The sequence below is a fragment of the Ictidomys tridecemlineatus genome, chromosome 6 (genome assembly GCF_052094955.1).
Source record: "Ictidomys tridecemlineatus isolate mIctTri1 chromosome 6, mIctTri1.hap1, whole genome shotgun sequence".
NCBI classification, from domain to species: domain Eukaryota; kingdom Metazoa; phylum Chordata; class Mammalia; order Rodentia; family Sciuridae; genus Ictidomys; species Ictidomys tridecemlineatus.
This window is the reverse complement of record NC_135482.1, coordinates 56,197,366-56,216,919: the sequence shown is the minus strand read 5'-3', so window position 1 is coordinate 56,216,919 and position 19,554 is coordinate 56,197,366. Positions and strand designations below refer to the sequence as shown.

At 36.5% G+C, this 19,554-nt stretch overlaps 1 protein-coding gene across 20 annotated transcripts in view; it reads right to left on the bottom strand.

Moving 5' to 3' along the window:
• The window catches only part of R3hdm2 (R3H domain containing 2), a 123,978-nt gene that overhangs the window by 48,952 nt on the left and 55,472 nt on the right, over positions 1-19,554 (bottom strand). For 3 of the 20 annotated variants that reach the window (XM_078053275.1, XM_078053274.1, XM_078053276.1), the window contains exon 3: positions 12,955-13,024. The exons of the other annotated variants lie outside the window; for them this stretch is intronic. In XM_078053275.1, coding sequence (XP_077909401.1) covers positions 12,955-12,961 — 7 coding nt within the window. In that variant the 5' untranslated portion in view covers positions 12,962-13,024. The remainder of the gene's footprint in view (positions 1-12,954; positions 13,025-19,554) is intronic. 20 annotated transcript variants of the gene reach the window in all.

Here is a 19,554-nt window from a genome sequence, read left to right as displayed (position 1 = left end):
ATATTGGAAGAAACTGATTAAAAAAAATGGCTCATGCCAGGTACAGTGGTGCACACCTGTAATTGCAGCAACTTGGGAGAAGGAGGCAGGAGATTGAAAAGTTCAAGGCCAACCTAGGCAGCTTAGCAAGACCCTATCTCAAAATTTAAAAAGAGCTGGAATATAGCTTAGTGGTAGAACACCTCTGGATTCAATCCCCAGTACCAAAATGAAAAAAGAAAAGAAAAAGAAAACGTTTCGTAGAAGAGTATGCTCTTATAGTCCCAGCACTAAGAGGCTGAGGGGGAGAATCACCTGAGCCTAGGAGTTTAAGACTAGTCTAGGCAACATACAACATAGCAAGAGCCTGTCTCAAAAAAAAAAAAAAAAAAAAAAAGCAAGAAAAGAGAGAAAGAGGTCAATATTAATTAATTCAACAGCTATAGGCATCTAAAAAGTTATAACCTACAGCTTTTTTTGATTATTGGTTGAACAGTGGACAACCAATAAGTATGGATGATGAATGGGTTTATTTACTACCATCCTCCTATCCTAAAAGATAAATCATGCCTCAATTCTCTTTAGTTTGGAATACTAGTAAAACTCAGCATACGCCTTGCCATCTCTAGAGCTAGGAAACATTGGTAAAGATAACAATTAGAAGAACTCTTAGATATGACCTTATGCAATCTCCTCCTATTCTACAAAGAAGAGCTCTTTTCTGCAACTTCCTGAGAGGCCTAATAACCTCTCCTAGAAAACTCTTGGGTCAGAATCATGTTCCTATTTCTGAAATAGTCCCATCTGTTATATAGTTGCTTCCTTCAGTAAGTTATCAGCTGCTTCAATCTTGATCCTAAATCAGTTTTTTTAAATCTCACAAATTAAGTTTACTTTTTTAATACCACATGATAGACCCTCAACATTTTTCCTTTCCAGGTTTAAATTAGCCTCAAACAAATTTATCTGTCAGAAAAAGAAGGTGATATGAAAAAACGTAAAGCAGCTGACTACTTCTTTTTCTAGGATGGAACTAAATACAAAATCAGAATAACAACTTTGTAGCTCTTCTTTACCTGTTGGCCAGGAAACGTTCATTACATGAACACCAGAAATAATTTTGGTGTCCAAGCACTGTTTCTTGGCCAAAAAAACTAGGAAAGCAAATAGATAAATGATAAATGATCTTTCACAACAGCCGCCTGTGGAATATGGTTACATATTCAAACTCAAGCTTTAAGGATCCATATAGTTTCCTTCATTCGTCGAAGATATAGGAAAATTTGAGTTTTAGATTCTTTTTTCTTTCTTTTTTTTTTTTTTTTTTGTACTGAGGATTGAACCCAAAGGCCCTCTACCCCTGAGCTCTATTCCCAGCCCATTTTATTTTACTTTGTGATAGGTCTAAATTGCTGAGGCTGGCCTGGAACTTGTGATCCTCTTGCCTCAGCCTAGCAAGTTGTTAAGATTACAGTTGTGTATCACCACACCTGCCTACATAGCTACATCCTCATCCTTTTTTATTTTTTACTGAGACAAGTTCTCACTATGTTGCTGAGGCTGCACTTGAATTTATTTATTTATTTAATTTTTTTGGGGTATTTATAGATGGACTGAAACCTTTATTTATTTATTTAAAACAAATTTTAAGTTGTTGATGGATCTTTATTTTATTTATTTTTATGTGGTGCTGAGGATCGAACCCGGAGCCTCACACATGCTAGGCAAGCACTCTGTCACTGAGCTATAGTGCCAGCCCCTGGCCTTGAATTTATAATCCTCCTTTCTCAGCCTCCCAAGTTTCTGGGATTACAAGTGTGTACCACTGCACCCAACCTAGCTCCATATTTCTTTTGGTGTTTGCCTTCTTCTGTGGACACATGATCAGGGAAGGTGACCTTACCCTAGAGCCTTGGGGGACAAAGCTAAATTATATGAACCAATTATGATAATTCTGTTTCTTTTTTGTGGCTAGTTTTAGAAGGAACAAGTGACTCAATCATCACTAGCGAGACATGAGGGGACTTTGCTGGGTGGGCGGCTTCAAGGAAAAGCTTCCTAGAAAGGCTTCCCACTATATTTAAAGTTTTTTTAAAAAAACCTTAAAAAAAAAAAAGGCATCCTCTGCTGATGGTGATCTTGGGTGCAAATGATGCTAGGACTATGACAGCTGCCAACAAATGGGGGATGAGAAAGCAGAAGAAATAAGCCTACATATTTTTGTTTTGTTTTGGTAGATGGAGCATGCCTATATTTTATTTATTTTTACGTGGTATCAAGGATTGAACCCAGTGCCTCAAATGTGCTAGGCAAGCACTCTGCCACTGAGCTCCAGCTCCAGCCCCAAGCCTACATTCTTAATTCTATGATGCAGACACTAAATTAGTCGACCTAGATCCTTCCTATCTCTGGACCTCTTGATATATGAGGTGATAAATCTTATCATTTAAGCTATTTTTTTTTAAAGCTGAGTTTATTATCTCAGCATCCTGAGTGATAGTCACAAAAGATGTATTAACAGAGTGGACTATCTGAAAAGACAGGGAAGAATAGTTTTATAAATAGAAGTATCTGACTGGGAGAGAGAATATTAATCATCATCATCATCATCATCATCATCATCAGCTAAAACTTGATTGCTCACATTGTACCAACCACTATCCTAAACTACTTTAAGCATCTCATTATTATCAGCATCACAATTTTATAAATAAACCAAGGCACAGAAGGTAAATAATTTGCTTAAGGTCATACAACTGGTATATCCCAGAGACAGAACTCAAACCCAGGAAATATGACTTGCTTTGGTATTTGCTTTCTCTCACTAATGGACTAGATGGTCAAAGACCAGAGAGGAAGATGAAAAGTCCACTGAAGATACAAAAGGAACCATGGGATCTCATAATTAGAAAGATATTTAGAAGTTTTCTCATTTAACTCCAGCATTCCTCAGCCACAGTCTTTGATAACTAGGTTCTTGAATCATTACTAACTCTGAAAAATGGTTGTCTTGGACCTGTTTGTATACCTCCAGTAAATGGAGTCTTCACCTCCAGAAACCAATAATTCCTTTTAGGAATACTCTGTAAAAAGGCAAAAATTCATCTCCATATTATTTGTTCCCACTGGCCCCAGTTTAGCTTTCTGTGCCAGCTTTATAGAACATGCTTAATATTGCCCCCAGGTCAGTTCTCACAAAAGACAAACTTATCTTATTCTTTCTTTAAATATTCCCCACTTAAGTCAGTCAGGTCTTCAAATCATTTTAAGTTTCTTCACCATTTTGCCTCTAGGATAAAAGAAATTGTCATAACGTACACAGCAGGTAACCATACTACTATTCCAAAGCTGTGATGTATTCAAAGATACACTAACTATAAAACCATTATTTCTAGACTCAGGCTCTCTTTTGCTCTCAAAAATAACATTTAATACACACACACACACACACACACACACACACACACACGCACACACACACTTTTAACGGTGCTGGGAATTGAACCCAGGATCGTACACATACAAGGCAAGTACTCTCTACCAATGAGCAACAGTCCCAATCTGAGTCCCAGTCCTGCAATCCTATGCAGAAGAATTTCCTTGTTCTTGAGGCGTAAACATTCCTAGAAACAAAAATGTTTTCTAGGCCAAAAAAGTGAAAGTTGCAGCTGAGGGACAAGACAATTTATTAACTAAAAAAGCCTTAAAAAGCAAGAACAGGGCTGGGGCTACGGCTCAGCGGTAGAGCGCTCGTCTAGCATTGTGAGGCCCTGGGTTCGATCCTCAAGCACCACATAAAAATAAATAAAAGTATTGTGTTTAACTACTTCTAAAAAATAAATTTTTAAAAATGTTTTTTTAAAAAAAGCAAGAACAAAGCCAGAAAGTTAAAAGAGAAATAATTTCCACTTTTGATGGTTTATTTAGTATAGAGAGGAAATTCAGGGCTTGGGAAGTTGTTTTGTTTTTGGTGAGAAAGAAGTAGATAGAAACTATTTTATGTCTAACTTTGCCTAGAACAAAGCAAAGACAGTACGCTCCCAAAAAGGCCTTAGATGAGCCCTTTCCTACAACCTATTTGTGTACACTGTACACAGCATCCAGGCAAAAACACAATATCTAAGACAGAATATCTCCTGAGGACATTCAGTAGCTCAAAGGAGCACACAGGGGACTATTATATATGGGGGGCCAGCACGGGGAGTGAGGTAATAGGATGATACAGGGGAAGATGATTGGGAACCAAGATTCAGCAATTTCTTTCAGGGAAAATACTGCATATTCTCCATAACTTTTCTGACTGCCAAGGTAAGTACCTTTCATGACACAGTGATATTGTATATCCTTCCATCAACTCTACAAACAACTTTCTAGGCAACAGGCCAAAGGAATACATTATATAGGGGATGCTTAGAGAAGGAATGTTTCTCCCTTTTAATCTATGGCCAAGAAGAGGAAATGTAAGCAAAAAGACAATATGTAGGTACTAAAAATTCTGACTTACCCTGTGACAAATTCCCTATAAAGTTCTCTAGTCCTTTACTAATTCATATATCAAGAAAATATTACTCCAAATTGATACTCACATTTTAAAAAACTATTTAAAATTTAGGGGCCAAAAAGAATGGATAAAAAATTGTGATATATTTATATAATGGAATACTATTCAATAATTTAAAAAAGAATGAACTACTTGTATACTGATACACACAAAAACATGAACAGACCTCAAAACTATTATGATAAATTAAAGTAAGTAGCCCCACTCCCATATACAATTAGTTCAAGAACAAGAAAAACTAACTACAGTGACTGAAATCAGAAAGTGGTTGCTTAGGGTTTGAAAAGAAAAAAAAAAAAAAAAGGACCTGTCAAGAGTGACGGAAATATTCTTATTTGTGGCAGTGATTTCATGGATATATAGAATACAACTGTCAAGACTCATTCACTGAAGATTTAAGATCTATACATTTTATTATGTTATTTAACTCCACTAAAAAAACAAACAAACAAACAAACAAAAAAACTCCTGAGAATTAAGCAGCAGGGACTAAACATCCATAGAGTTAAAATGGATAGCCAGCTATAATCCCAGTGGCTCAGGAGGCTTGAGACAGGAGGATCCGAAGTTCAAAGCCTTGGCAACTTAGTAAGGCCCTAAGAAACTTGGTAAGACCCTGTCTCAAAATAAAAAAGGCTGGGGATGTGGCTCAGTGCTAAAGTGCCCCTGGGTTCAATCCCTGGTACCAAAAAAAAAAAAAAAAAAAAAGCCAGGTATGTTGTTGTACACCTATAATCCCAGCTACTGCTATACTGCTATCTGCTATGGCTGAGAAATGAGGATCACAAGTTTGAGGTCAACCTGGGGAACACAGTGAAACCCTGTCTCAAAAAATGTATATGAAGGGGCTGGGGATGAGGCTCAAGCGGTAGCGCTTGCCTGGCATGCGTGCGGCTCGGGTTCAATCCTCAGCACCACATACAAACAAAGATGTTGTGTCTGCCAAAAACTAAAAAAAAACCAAATATTAAAAAAATTCTCTCTCTCTCTCTCCTCTCTCTCTCTCTAAAATATATATATATATATATATATATATATATATATATATATATATATGAAAACAAAATTCTGGGGTTGAGGATACAGGTCAGGGTAGAATGCTCGCCTAGCAAGAGCAAGGTCCTGGGTCTGATCTCCAGAACCAATACCAATCCCACTACCACCACCAACAACAACAACAAAAAAGGCAGAGGGTAGATTATAAACAACCAAACCAAAATGTTTAGGTGCTCATTGAATCACAAGACTTTTCTTATATTTTCTGACACTGGAGCTAGGAAAAAAGGAAAAGGTGCTAAAATAACTTTAAAAAAATAACTCTTTATTAGGATATTTTTCATTTGAAGAAATCAAAGCTCAGAGGAATTAAATAACTTTCCCAAATAAACAGAAGAAGGGCAAAGGCAAGATACCAATTTGTTATTCTGATCTCAAAGCCAAGTTGTAGGTGTTCCAAGATGGCTGACCACTCAGGAGAGTTCTAGGGTATGGAGTATGGCATGGGAAAGGTACCTAGATCTAAGGCCTTTTTTCTGAGACTATAAATAAAGACCAGATTTGGGGATTCAAAGATTAGGTTTATAAACTCTCCCATTTTTCCCTTCAACCTGATTCCACCCCTTTTAACTTTGAATTTTTTTCATTTATAGAGAAGGAATTACTTGATCTTCTCAAGGTATAAAGTTTTATCTCCATTTTATTAAAAAAAAAAATCTAACAAGCCAGGCACATTGGTGTATGCCTGTAATCTCAGGAGTTTGGGAGGTGGAGGCAAGAGGATTACAAGTTTAAAGTCAGCCTCAGCAATTTAGCAAGGCCCTAAGTACTTAGCAAGACCCTGTCTCTAAGTACAATATTTTAAAAAGGGCTGGGGATGTAGCTCAGTGGTTAAGTACCCCTAAGTTCAATCCCTTGTACCAAAAAAAAAAAAAAAAAAAGTGTAGTTAAGCAATATTTATTTGTTACAAATAAATATTAAGTTACATATTACTATGGGTAAGACCATATAATATGTTTAAGGGGCCAAGATTCAGGTCTTCCTGGTTTAAAATTCTATTTTTTTCCCACTACAGTGTCAAAATAAAGGACAAAAAAAAAAAAAAGGAGCATAATAACTGCAAGCCGGAAGAGGTAAACATCTAACAGTACTTGGAAGGATGGAAAGGAAGGACCTAGTGAGATATAAATGAGATATAAGTCTGTCCCTTCTTCTTTTTTTTTTTTTTGACACCAGCAATTGAACCCAGGGACACATAACTACTGAGCCACATCCCTGGTCCTTTTTTATTTTTTATTTTGAGATAGGGTCTCACTAAGTTGCTTAGGGCCCATGCTGACTCTGAACATAGAATACTCCTGCCTCAGTCTCCTAAGCTGCTGGGATTACAGGAATGTGCCACTCACTGCACCCAGCTTCTCCCTTAAGAAAGAAAACAGAATTTTGGGGAAGAATGTAAAGAACTTATGAAACATAAAGCTATAGTTATGTGACAACCATCAAGGTCTTTAAGGACTGCAGAAGTCAACTGTCAATAGCCTTCACTACTACTATGTCTACAACAACAATAGTAATTGTGCCAATTTTCCCAACAGGGAAGGATGAAAACAATTCTGTTCTATAATTGCAGAAAAGCTTCACTAGTGGTAAAGAAAGCTCAAAGGAGTTATCTGGTGTCCAGAGCAATTCCTTAGGCAAAGTAGGAAAAAACAACAACAACAAAAAAAAAAACCCCAAGATTAAAACATTCTGGAGATATACCCTCCTCTCTTTGCTGAGTTATGTATTATGGGAATACTTACCCTACAATGAGAACTGCAGGTGCTTTGATCAATGCACTAAAGTGTTAACAGGATCTTGTTACAGATTTTGTCAGTTTTTCTATATTCTTGGCCCAAAATGTCCATTTTATGTTCACCAACAAAATCATATATACTCCTCTTTCAAACAAACAAAAAGAGTATTGGAGGAATTTTGCCTTTACTATCTCCATTTTCTTTAGCTTTATCAAAAGCAATACCATTGTACAGACAATATCACAGAATCATAGAAAGAAAAAGACCTTGAAAGTTCATACTGTTTTCTCCCATCCCTTTGAAAAAACTGCTCAACTCAAATATATGAGATATCTGAGAAAAAAAGGAAAAAAAAATCACAATTTATCTTCTGTTCAAGGCATTTTCAGGATGCCTTCTATTGCTACCTTAAATGCCACACAGCTAAGTCTATCCTGCTCTGCCCATGATGACTTCAGATCAATGCTACTACCACTACCTTTTAGGTGGGAAGGACACCTCAGGCAATAATTTAGTATTAAAAGAATCCTTCAAAATCATTTATCAAATATGAGACTGGCCAGAGAAATTAGGTAACAATCCATTTTTATAAGAAAGAATCAGAAATCTTTGAAAATTATTAGCCATTAAGCCTCTATTGCAAAGAAGAAACTGATATTTATTCCCCATTATCTAATCACCTCTTTCATAAGACAATCATCCAATTTTTGTTGAGGCAAAATGGCTTCCTGAAAAAGTTACATATATACCAACCACTATGGTAGCCAAAATGTACTAAGTTCTAGTCCATGAGATGCAAGCAGATGTAGTGTTATGCACTAAAATGTGTGCTCCCTCCCCAAATTCATGTGTTGAAGCCCTAACCCTCTAGTACCTCAAAATGTGACTATACTTGGCCTTTATTGATGCAATTGAGTTAAAGGTGGCTGGCAGGATGGACCCTAATCAAATCTGACTGGTATCCTTTTGTTTGGTTTTGGTATCAGGGATTCAATCCAGGGACCTGCTACTATTGAGTTACGTTCCCAGCCCTTTTTTATTTTTTAGATACATGGCCTCACTAAATTGCCTGAGCCTCAAACTGGTGATCCTCCTGCCTCAGCCTCCCAAGTAGATGGGATTACAGGTGTGAGGCAACCTGGCAGCTTTTTAAGACGAAATTTAGATACACAGAGGGATAGCAGAGGCATGGCATGCAGAGAAAAGAGGACATAGAGAGAAGGTAGCCATCTGGACATCACAGAAAGCTCAGGAGAAACCAAATCTGCCAATACTAAGGTGTCTTGGATTTCTAACCTCTGGAACTGTGAGATAATAAAACATTTCTGTTGTTTAAATAAATCAGCCTCTGTTCTTTTGTTATGGCATATCTAGTAAACACAAATAATCAAGCAAGTGGACAACCCACTAATTTCTGTTAACTTGTTAAAGTAAAGGCTGGCACTCTGGCAGTCATACAGGATATCAGGATATAAAACCACAGACACAGATACCTAGGTCCCTGAGTAGACTAGCTGTGGTCTAATTACCCCCAGATTTCTTGAATATAAGAGAAAAATAAACTTCTCTCTTGTTTATGACATTTTTTGTATTTTGTTGTTAATTACAGCAGTATTCTCCCTACTTGGTATCCCATGTAAGCAAAATATATACACACACTAGGTAATAATGATGATGAAAATAAAAATAAACATTTTCTATAGGCAAGAAATCCTATACATATACCCTGAAGCTGAAATATACTGGGGAGGACATATAAAATAAGGAGAATTGCCATTTTTTGGAGAATATAAGGGTACCACCTTTGTACCTAAAAATACCTCAGCTGTAAGGAAAAAGATGAACACTATTATAGTGTGAATTAGGGGCAGCACTCATCAAAATAAAGGACATCCCACCTCCACAGTGTAGGAGGCAGCTAACATGTTATAGTGAATAAGATTATGAACTTTATAGTTTGACATGAATTTGATCATGTGACTACTTTTCCAAAACTTACTAATCATGTAACTGAGCCTTAGTTCCTTATCCATAAGATAGGTGTGATATACATATCTTATAGGGGCCTTGTAAAATGACATTAGACAAGTGTTATGTGCCTAAGACACAGTAGATAGGTCAGTAAATGTGAATTTCTCCTAATTATAATCTACAGTGAAAAGGCAGAGAAAGAGAATTGAGATTTTTTCCCCTTGTTTTCAATGGTATTGCTTTTCTCTTATGAGTTAACATTTTTACTCAGAATTAGCGTCTTATATATAGCCTTCTCCTAGCCAATACTGAATCCATATTACCCTGCATAGGTGAGACCTTTGCCAATATTAATGGGAATGAGACTATAAAAGACTGAAAGAAAAAAAAATGAATGGCATCTATCAAGTATACCCTTTCCTAGACTTCACTTCCCACTTTTCTTAGTATGTTAGTACTTTAAGAACTGTTGTGGGCTGGGGATGTGGCTCAAGCGGTAGCGCGCTCGTCTGGTGTGCGTGCGGCCCGGGTTCGATCCTCAGCACCACATACCAACAAAGATGTTGTGTCCACCAAGAACTAAGAAAAAATAAATAAATGTTAAAATTCTCTGTCTCTCTCACTCTCTCTTTAAAAAAAAACAAACAAAAAAAAAAACTGTTGTGCCTGGTGTGGTGGTACATGCCTATAATCTCAGCAACTCAGGAGACCGAGTGAGGAGGATTATAAATTTGAAGCCAGCCTTGACAACTGATATAGCAACACCCTCAGCAATGTAGTAAGACCCTATCTCAAAATAAAAAGGACTAAGGACATAGCTCAGTGGAAAAGCACACCTGATTCAATCCCTGAGTCCTAATCAAATCTGACTGGTATCCTTTTATTTGTTTCATTTTTGGTACCAGGGATTCAACCCAAGGACCCTTTACCATTGAGCTACACTCACAGCCCTTTTTTATTTTTTAGAGACTCAGTCTCACTAGTTGCTCAGGCAAAAGTAATTGTTTTTAAAGAGCTGGGGATGTAGCTCAGTGATAAAACACTTGCCTGGCCTGCACAAGGCCCTGATTTCTAACCCTAGCATGCGTGCGCTAGCACACACACAAATTATTTTTAATTTTTCAATGTACCAGTGATTCAATCCAGGGGTGCTTTACTGCTGAACTACACTCCTACCCCTTTTTGTTTTTTGAGACAGGGTCTCACTAAATTGCTTTGAGCTTTGCAAATAGTGAGGTTGGCCTTGAATTTGTGATCCTCCTGCCTCAGCCTCCCAAACTGCTGGGATTACAGGTATGTGCCACTATGCTCAGCTTTCAAATTTTTTCTTACAGTAAAATACATATAAAAGTTCTCATCTTAATCATTTTTAAGTGTACAATTCAGTAGTATTAAATATATTCATAATGTACAATCATCTTTTCATCTTTTAACACTGAAACTGTACTTATTAAACAATAACTCCTCATTTTTCCATTCCCCAGCCCCTGGCAACCACCATCTACTTTTATGATTTTGACCACTTTGCCTCATATAAAAGAAGAACCATAGTATTTATCTTTTTGTGACCAGCTTGCTTCACTTAACATAATGTCCTTGAAATTCATCCATGTTGTAGTATGCAAGAACTCCTTCCTTTTAAAGTCAAATAGATTCTACTATATATACATATATACACCACACTTTGCTCTCCATTCATCTGATGTTGGTTACATGGGTTACTTTTAACATTTTAGCTATTGTGAATAATGCTGCCATGAACACAGGTTTAAAAAATCTCATCAATACCCTATTCTCAGTTTTTTTTGATAAATATCCAGAAGTGAGATTTCTAGATCATGTTGCAATTATTTTTAATTTTTTGAGGAACTTGCCAACAGTGTGCAAGGATTCCAGCTTCTCCACATCCTCACTATTTTTTAATAATAGCCATCCTTATGGGTATGAGATGATATCATTATAGTTTTGATCTGCATTTCCCTAATGATTGGTGATATGAGTATCTTTTCATGTGCTTATCAGTCACTTATATATTTTCTTTGGAGAACTGTCTATTTAAATCCTTTGGCTTTTTTTGGGGGGGGTGGTGGTGGTGATGCTGAGGTTGGATTAGGACCTTGTGCATGAAAGGTGTGCTAGTCATTATTTTCATTGCTGTGACCAAAATACCTACAAAGAACTATTTAGAGAAGGAAAAATTTATTTTGGGCTCAGTTTTAGAAGTTTTGGTCCATGACTGGCTGGCTGATTCCATTGCTCTCAGCCCATGTGAGGCAGAACACCATTGTGAAAGGGTCTAGCAGAGGAAAAGCTGTTTACCTCATGGTGGCTAGGAAGCAACCTTCATTTCCCTGTGTTTTTTCCTAAACAGCACCCCTCAGAGTGACTGTTTAAAAACAGTGCCTAATCATTTTACACTTTTATTCAAAATCCTCCAAAGGCTAACCATTTCATTCAGAGCAAAAGCAGAAATTCTTAAAATAATCTACAGGACCTTAAATGCACTGACCACAGTTTGCTCTCTGACCCCATCTCTTCAGACTGTTCTCCCTACCTATGCAGTTCCATTCACACTGGCTCCCCTTATATCCTAAAATCACCTTAGGATGATTGCCTTTATTGTTCTTTCTACCTGATTGGTCTTTACCCAGATAACATCATGTCTTGCATATGCAAGTCCTTCAGATCTTTACTCCAATGTCATTCAACAAGCTCTTCTTTGGTCATAATAACTAGAGTTACAAAACTCTAAATATATAGCCAGGTGCAATGGCATATGCCTGTAGCTATGCCATTAGCTACTCAGGAGGCTGACAAGATTGCTTGAGCCCAGGAGTTCAAGTCTTAGCGTGGGCGACAGAGTAAGACCCAGTCACAAAACAAAACAAACCCAAATAAGTTCTATCCCACTTCCTTACCCTTATTTTCCTCCTCAGCATTTGTCACGATTTAATGCTTTATTTTACAAATTTATCTTGTTAGTTATCTAACCATTATACACACCAAAGAGGATAGGGGCTTTTGATTTTGTTTTGTTCACTACATATAATTAGGACATACAAATGTGGCTGGCACATAATACAGTTTTTTTAAATAAAGAAATGAAAATCATTTGCTAAAACAGTTATAGAATTTTATGTGGCAAAGCTGGAACTCAAAACTGACTACGACAAGTAGGACATGGTTGTGCTTACCTGTGGCTTGGAAGGCTGAGGCATGAGGATCATGAGTTCAAAGCCAGCCTCAACAACTTAGCAAGGCCCTAAGCAACCTGTCTCTACATTATTACCCTATATACATATATGATTACACTACTGAAATGATTATGAACCATGAGCAGACAAAGGAATGAGAAGTTGAGCTCCATTTGTGTACTATATGTCAAAATGCATGCTACTGTAAAAAAAAAGAAAGAAAGAAAGAAAGAAAAGAAAAGAACCTGTCTCTAAATAAAATACAAGAAAGGGCTTGGGAGGACTGGGGCTGTAGCTCAGTGGCAGAGCACTTGCCTAGCATGCGTGAGGCCCTGGGTTCAACCCTCAGCACCACATAAAAATAAATAAATGAAGATATTGTATCCATCTATGGCTAAAAAAAAATATTAAAAAAAATATGGGCTGGGGATGCAGCTAAAGCGGTAGCGTGCTCACCTGGCATGTGTGCAGCCTGGGTTGGATCCTCAGCACCACATACAAACAAAGATGTTGTGTCCGCCGAAAACTAAAAAAAAAAATATATTAAAAAATTCTCTCTCTCTGTCTCTTAAAAAAAAAAAAAAGAATATGGGCTGGGGTTGTAGCTCAGTAGAAGAACGCTTGGTGAGGCTCTGGGTTCGATCCTCAGCACCACATAAAAATAAGTAAATAAAAATATCGTGTCCATCTGCAACTAAAAATTATTTATTAAAGGACTGGGGTTGTGGCTCAGTGATAGAGCACTTGCCTAGTTTATCTGTGAGGCACTGGGTTCAATTCCTAGCACTACATAAAAGAAACTAAATAAGCAAAATAAAGGTATTGTGTTCATCCACAACTAAAAAAATAAAATATAAATAAAGAATGCAGTTACCAAAAAAAAAAAAAAGCATATAATTACAGTGTTCATATTTAACAGCAAATTTTGAGAAAGGGGAAAAAAGTGCTCTTTTGGAAACATTTTACTTCATTGCTCTACATACAATTATAGTATTAATGCCATGTCACTGAAAAAAATGAATTTTGCAAGGTTAAATGATGATGTGTTTTATGTTCTATCTGCTCATTGGCTCTTAGGTCAGCCAATCTGATCCAGGGCTCCATAGCAACAGGCTCTATTACTAAGAACTACAAGATGAGAGTCTCCTTGCTTTTTTCTTCTTTTCTTTCTTAAAAAAGCATTTCCCATAAACAGTGCTGCAAATGCCATCAGAGAACAGTCTCCGCAGACAAATAAGCAATGTTGCCATTCTAGCACACTAAAAATGAATAACTTCCTTTTAGAGGACAGTGAATAGCAATGACAATGAATCTAGACAAATAACAAGGGATTCTAAAAACCCTGGAGATTTTAAAAAATATATATTTATTTTTTAGTTTTAGATGGACACAATATCTTTATTTTGTTTTTATGTGGTGCTGAGAACCGAACCCAGTGCCTCATGCATGCCAGGTGAGCACGCTACCACTTGAGCCACATCCCCAGCCCCAAAACCCTGGGGATTTTTAAAAAAATATTTCTTAGCTATAGATGAACACAATACCTCCATCCATTTTTATGTGGTGGGGAGGATAGAACCCAAGGCCCCACATATGCAAGGTGCACGCTCCACCACTGAGCCACAATCCCAGCCCCAACCCTGGAGATTTTTCCTTATTTAACTTCAGTAGAAAAATTCAGGAATCTTTGGCCAGAAAACCAACACCAGCATAAATTGAAGGATTTAACCAGGATTTACCCAGCTCAGATCACAATACTAAAGCCTCCCATGACATAAGATACAGAGAAAGAGGTAGAGGCAAAGGTTTTAACTTTGGATTGCTGATAAGTTTCACATAACTTTTTTTGAAATGTTAAAATGAGCATGGAGGGGCTAGGGTTGTGGCTCAGTGGTAGAGCACTTGCCTACATGTGTGAGGCACTGGGTTCAGATTTGATTCTCAGTACCACGTATACATAAATAAACAAAGGTCCATTGAGAACTAAAAAAATATTTTTAAAAATTGAGCATGGAAACTCACATAGCTTATGCCATATTCCCCATATTCTCATTCACAGTCAGCTCCTACATTCCTTGGATTCTATTATGTTTGTCCTTTTTTCTACACTCCCCAACATTTAAAGGGGGTGGGGGGAACTGCTATGTCCTAATGCTGGAATACAAGGTACTTGCTCTTCACATTTCATATGACCCTATTCCTTCTCCCTGGACTATAAACTTCCTTGACTGAGATAATTATAAACTGGATGAGGAAACGAAACAAAAAACAAACTACCCCTACCAAAAAATAAAAAAGGCATCATTTACCTCAGCAGTGTTCTTTGACATTCTAAAATCTATCTGGCATATTACAAGGTATTCCCCTTTCCTGGCATGCTGTTCCCCAATAATTGATGTAATATCTCATACTGTAACAATCAACTTTGTTCCCAACCTTCTGGTGTATGGTGGTAAGCAAATGCTGAGAACTAGACAGTATCTGAAAAGTCAGGGTCAAATTAGTTGGAAATTGCGCATTTTCATCTGGTTCATGTGTTGCATGTGTTTGTGACAAATATATACAATATAAAATTTGCAATTTTAACAATTTGTAAGTGCTCAGGTATTAAGTACACTTTCACAGTCACGTATTACAAAAGACCCATTAACAGACTACAGTCATTCTTTTGAATTTAAGGAACATTCATTTATTGTACAAGTCTCTTATACAGATACTTCTCAAGTTACAATGGGGTTACATCCCAATAAACCCACTGTAAGTTGAAAATATCCTAAGTAGAAAATATATATATATAATACATCTGACTTACACTCATCATAACTTAGCATCACAGTACACTGTAGAGTATTGGTTGTTTACCCTTCATGAATGTGCGGCTGACTGGGAGCTGGGGTTCACTGCTACTGTCCAACATCTTTTGTTTTTTGGTACCAGGGATTGAAACCAGGGGCGCTTAACCTCCGAGCCACATCTCCAGTCCTTTTATGTATTTTATTTAGAGACAGGGTCTCACTTAGTTGCTTAGCGTCTTGCTTTTTGCTAAGGCTGGCTTTGAACCCACAATCCTCCTGCCTCAGCCTCCGAAGCCACTAGGATTACAGGAATGAGCCAACATGGCCAGGTTAATCTTTTTCTTATTTTGAGACAAGGTCTTGCTAAGTTATCTAGGGCCTTGCTAAGTTGCCAAGGCTGGCTTTGAACTTGTAATTGTCCTACCCACATCTTGAAAGAATATCATACTGCATATTGCTAGCCTGAGAAAAGTTCAAAATTTTAAATATCAGGGCTGGGGTTGTGGCTCAGCGGTAGAGTGCTTGCTCACCTAGCACATGCGAGGCCCTGGGTTCAATCCTCAGCACCACATAAAATAAATAAATAAATAAATAAATAAAAGGTATTGTGTCCAGTTACACCTAAAAAAAATAATAATAAAAATAAAAATTTAAATACCATTTCTACTGAGTGCATATCATTTTTACACCATCATAAAATCAAAATAGCATTGTCAAATCATCCTAAATTGGGGACCATAGTTTGCATTAAGAACTACTATAGGGGCTGAGGTTGTAGGCTCAGTGGTAGAGTGCTTGCCTAGCAAGTGTGAAGCCCTGGGTTTGGATCCTCAGCACCACATATAAATAAATAAAATAAAAACATTGTGTCTATCTAAATAAAAAGAACTATTATAATGGATTTGAGGGCTGGATTGAGATGTAGCTCAGTGGCACAGTGGTTTGCCTGGCGCCCAGCAAAGCTAAAAACAAACAAACAAGAAAACCTCCGAACTATAGAGGATATAAAAGTAGTCAAATGTTAAAAATCTTTGACATTACTACTACTATGATGTCTTTTTCATGCAGAATTTAGTTTTGTACATGCCCACCCCAGCTCCCAAACAAGTGCAAAGTAGATAGATCTTTTTGTTAGCACTGAGTTCCAAGGAACTCACAAGGACAGAGTAACATAAGCAACAACAGGCAGAAAATTCCAGAAATTCCTGAAACTGAGAAAATCTTTTCTGTTTCAAATATCCCAGAAATGCTTAAGGAGGCAATCCAGAAAAGGAGATAGATACAACTTTTAGTGGGAGTCATAAAATGTATTAAATCTTTTTTTTTTTAAATTTTAAATAACAGTAAGTGCTGGCACAGTGGCACACATCCTTAATTCCAGAGATTTGGGAGGCTGAGTCAGAAGCTTCACAAGTTTGAGGTCACTCTGGGCAATTTAGCAACACCATGTTTCAAAATTAAAAATAAAAAGGGGGAAAATGCTCCTAATTCAATGTAGGTGGAGAGGTACTGCCAAGAAAGTCACTACTATTCCTCTATATTGAAGTTCCTCTCTATACCATCATACTATCAAAAACAAAAAACAAAAACAAAAAAAATTTAATTCTAGCCATGTAGTTTTAAGATTCTGGGCCAGTAGGTATAGAAGAGCATATTTATTGACTTTCAAAGGACAAGAAACTACATGACTATTCAGACATTTATCAGTGATGTTATCCCCCAATATGAAAACCCTAGGCTCTGACCACAAGGAGGCTATCTTCCTCCTATATTAATAGCAGTAGCTATCATTTATATGAGCATTTACTATGTTCCAAACACTATGTTCAGGAATTTATATGATTACATTTAACACATTCTAAAAATTTACTTTCAGGTATTAAGAGTGGGGATTTAAAGTTTTTAAATGCTTTTATGATTAGAAAAGTAAAGGTGGGCTGGGGATGTGGCTCAAGTGGTAGTGCGCTTGCCTAGCATGCGTGAGGCACTGGGTTCAATTCTCAGCACCACATAAAAATAAAATAAAGATATTGTGTAAAAAAAAAAAAGAAAGAAAAGTAAAGGTTTCTTTATACTTAAAGAAAACACATACAAGTATAGAAAAGTAAAAAAAATCACTCATAAATTTGTAACCCAGCAATTACTGCCATTAATAAAAACAGTTTTTCTTTATTTTTTGTTTCCATATTTGTAAGGAATTGATATCCATAAACAACCATTTTCCATTTTTAATTACTTTTAACATAAAGTCATATTCTATGATACACATGTATTATAAATTAGTTAACCATTTCTCTATCACTGAAAATTTAGGCAGTCTTAATTTTTATTTATTTTTATTTTTAAAATTTTATTTACTTATTTGGTACTGGGAACTGAACTCAGGAGGGCTGCTTAACCACTGAGCCACATTCCCAGATCTTTTTTTTTTTTAATTTTTAAATTTGTTTTAATTAGCAGTAGAATGCATTTATGTACTTTGATATATCATACATAGATGGGGTATAATTTCTCATTTTTCTGATTGTACATGTTGTAGAATCACATCAGTCATGTAGTCACGTGTGTGTGTGTGTGTGTGTGTGTGTGTGTGTGTGTAATAAAATCTATTTCATTCTACTATCTTTCCTATCCCCATATCACCTCCCATCTCCTCCCTTCACTCCCTTCTACCTAATTCTAAGATAACTCTATTTTTCCCTAGTGCCCCCCACCTCAATTAATCAGCAGCCAAGTAACTAGCCCTTTTTTTAAATATTTTATTTTAAGATAGGGTCTCACTAAATTGCTGAGGCTGGCTTTGAACTTGCAATCCTCCTGCCTTAGCCTCCCAAGTCACTGGGATTACAAGTATGTACCACAAGGCCTGGCAGTTAATTTTTATAATAAAATAATGCTATGATAAACATCTTTATACCTAAATCTTGCTTACAATTCTCATTAACTCTCCAAGAAAAATATATGAAAGAGTTCTAGAAATAAAAAAATTTTCCCTTAACAGAATTAGTGTTTCTCATATTAATTCTTAGTGAATTACCATGAAGCCAAAGTGGGGTGTTATTTAATGACAGGGGTATTGTTTCACCATGTCCCAGCATAGTGCTTCTCACTTTTAATTTTTCTTCAGTTCACCATCCTGTCCCCCCAATAGCATGAACACAAAGCTTCATAACAAACAAACAAAAAGAATGCCACTCTAAGTTTTTAATGTGAAATTAAAAGACAAGAGGAAATAGGATATTGGATCTTCTAGTATTTGTGATCTGATATCTGGCCCATTTAAAATTGTAGATTTTTTGGCTGGGGGTGTAGCTAGCTGATAGAATATATGCTTAGCATGCATGAGGCCTAGAGTTTAATGCCAACCATCACATTCACACTAATGGTATTAAGGAATCTTTAGACATAGTACTTCATATAAATCATAGTCTCACAAATATATGAAAAAAGAAGAAAATCAACAACATCACCTCACATAGAGAAAAGCAAAGATAACAAAGATTCAAAGGTAGACATTAAAGATAGTATCTTAAGATTTGAAAGTAGATCAGAAACAATAGTAAAAAGTAAAACAGAAATAAAACAAAACAAGCCAACACTCTGTAGAAGTCAAAAGATGAATGATGGTCAAGAAAGAAAAAAAAAGATTATAAAGCTGCTAATCTTTTTAAATGAACATATTCTCAATTTGGCTTCTGAATATTAAATTAGAAAAGATAACTCCTAAAAGGATCAACTGTGTCAAAGTAAAGCTGAAATGCTTACATCATACTTAAATTCATTTTAAGAAGTCTCTTAAATAGCTCAAAAGTCTCTTCTGGTTTCCTCAAAAATTACATGTGATCTGAAGTCACAAATGGTATATTCCTATTTAATTTCTTAATACAAACAATCATGGCTAATACTAACTAAGCCTTCAAAATGACCAGGAACTGTCTTAAAGGCTTTATATATAATAACTCTTAATTTCAAAACAACCCTCCTAGGTGGGTGTTATCATTATCCTCATTTTATATATAAAGAAATGGAGAGGTTAAGTAATTTGTCCAGGGTAACTGAATCAGCAATTGATAAAGCTGAGAAATGAACTCCAGAGTCCAAGCATTCAATCAGTAAGTATGCTTTTTCTAAAGAGAAGCTTAACAGGCTATACAATAACAGGCAGGTGGTGGTGGTGGGCTGCGGATAGGCAAACAACAGTAAGAATTAAATTATCCTAGAATGATGCTAACACACCTTTTGCAAAAACTACCCTTGATCT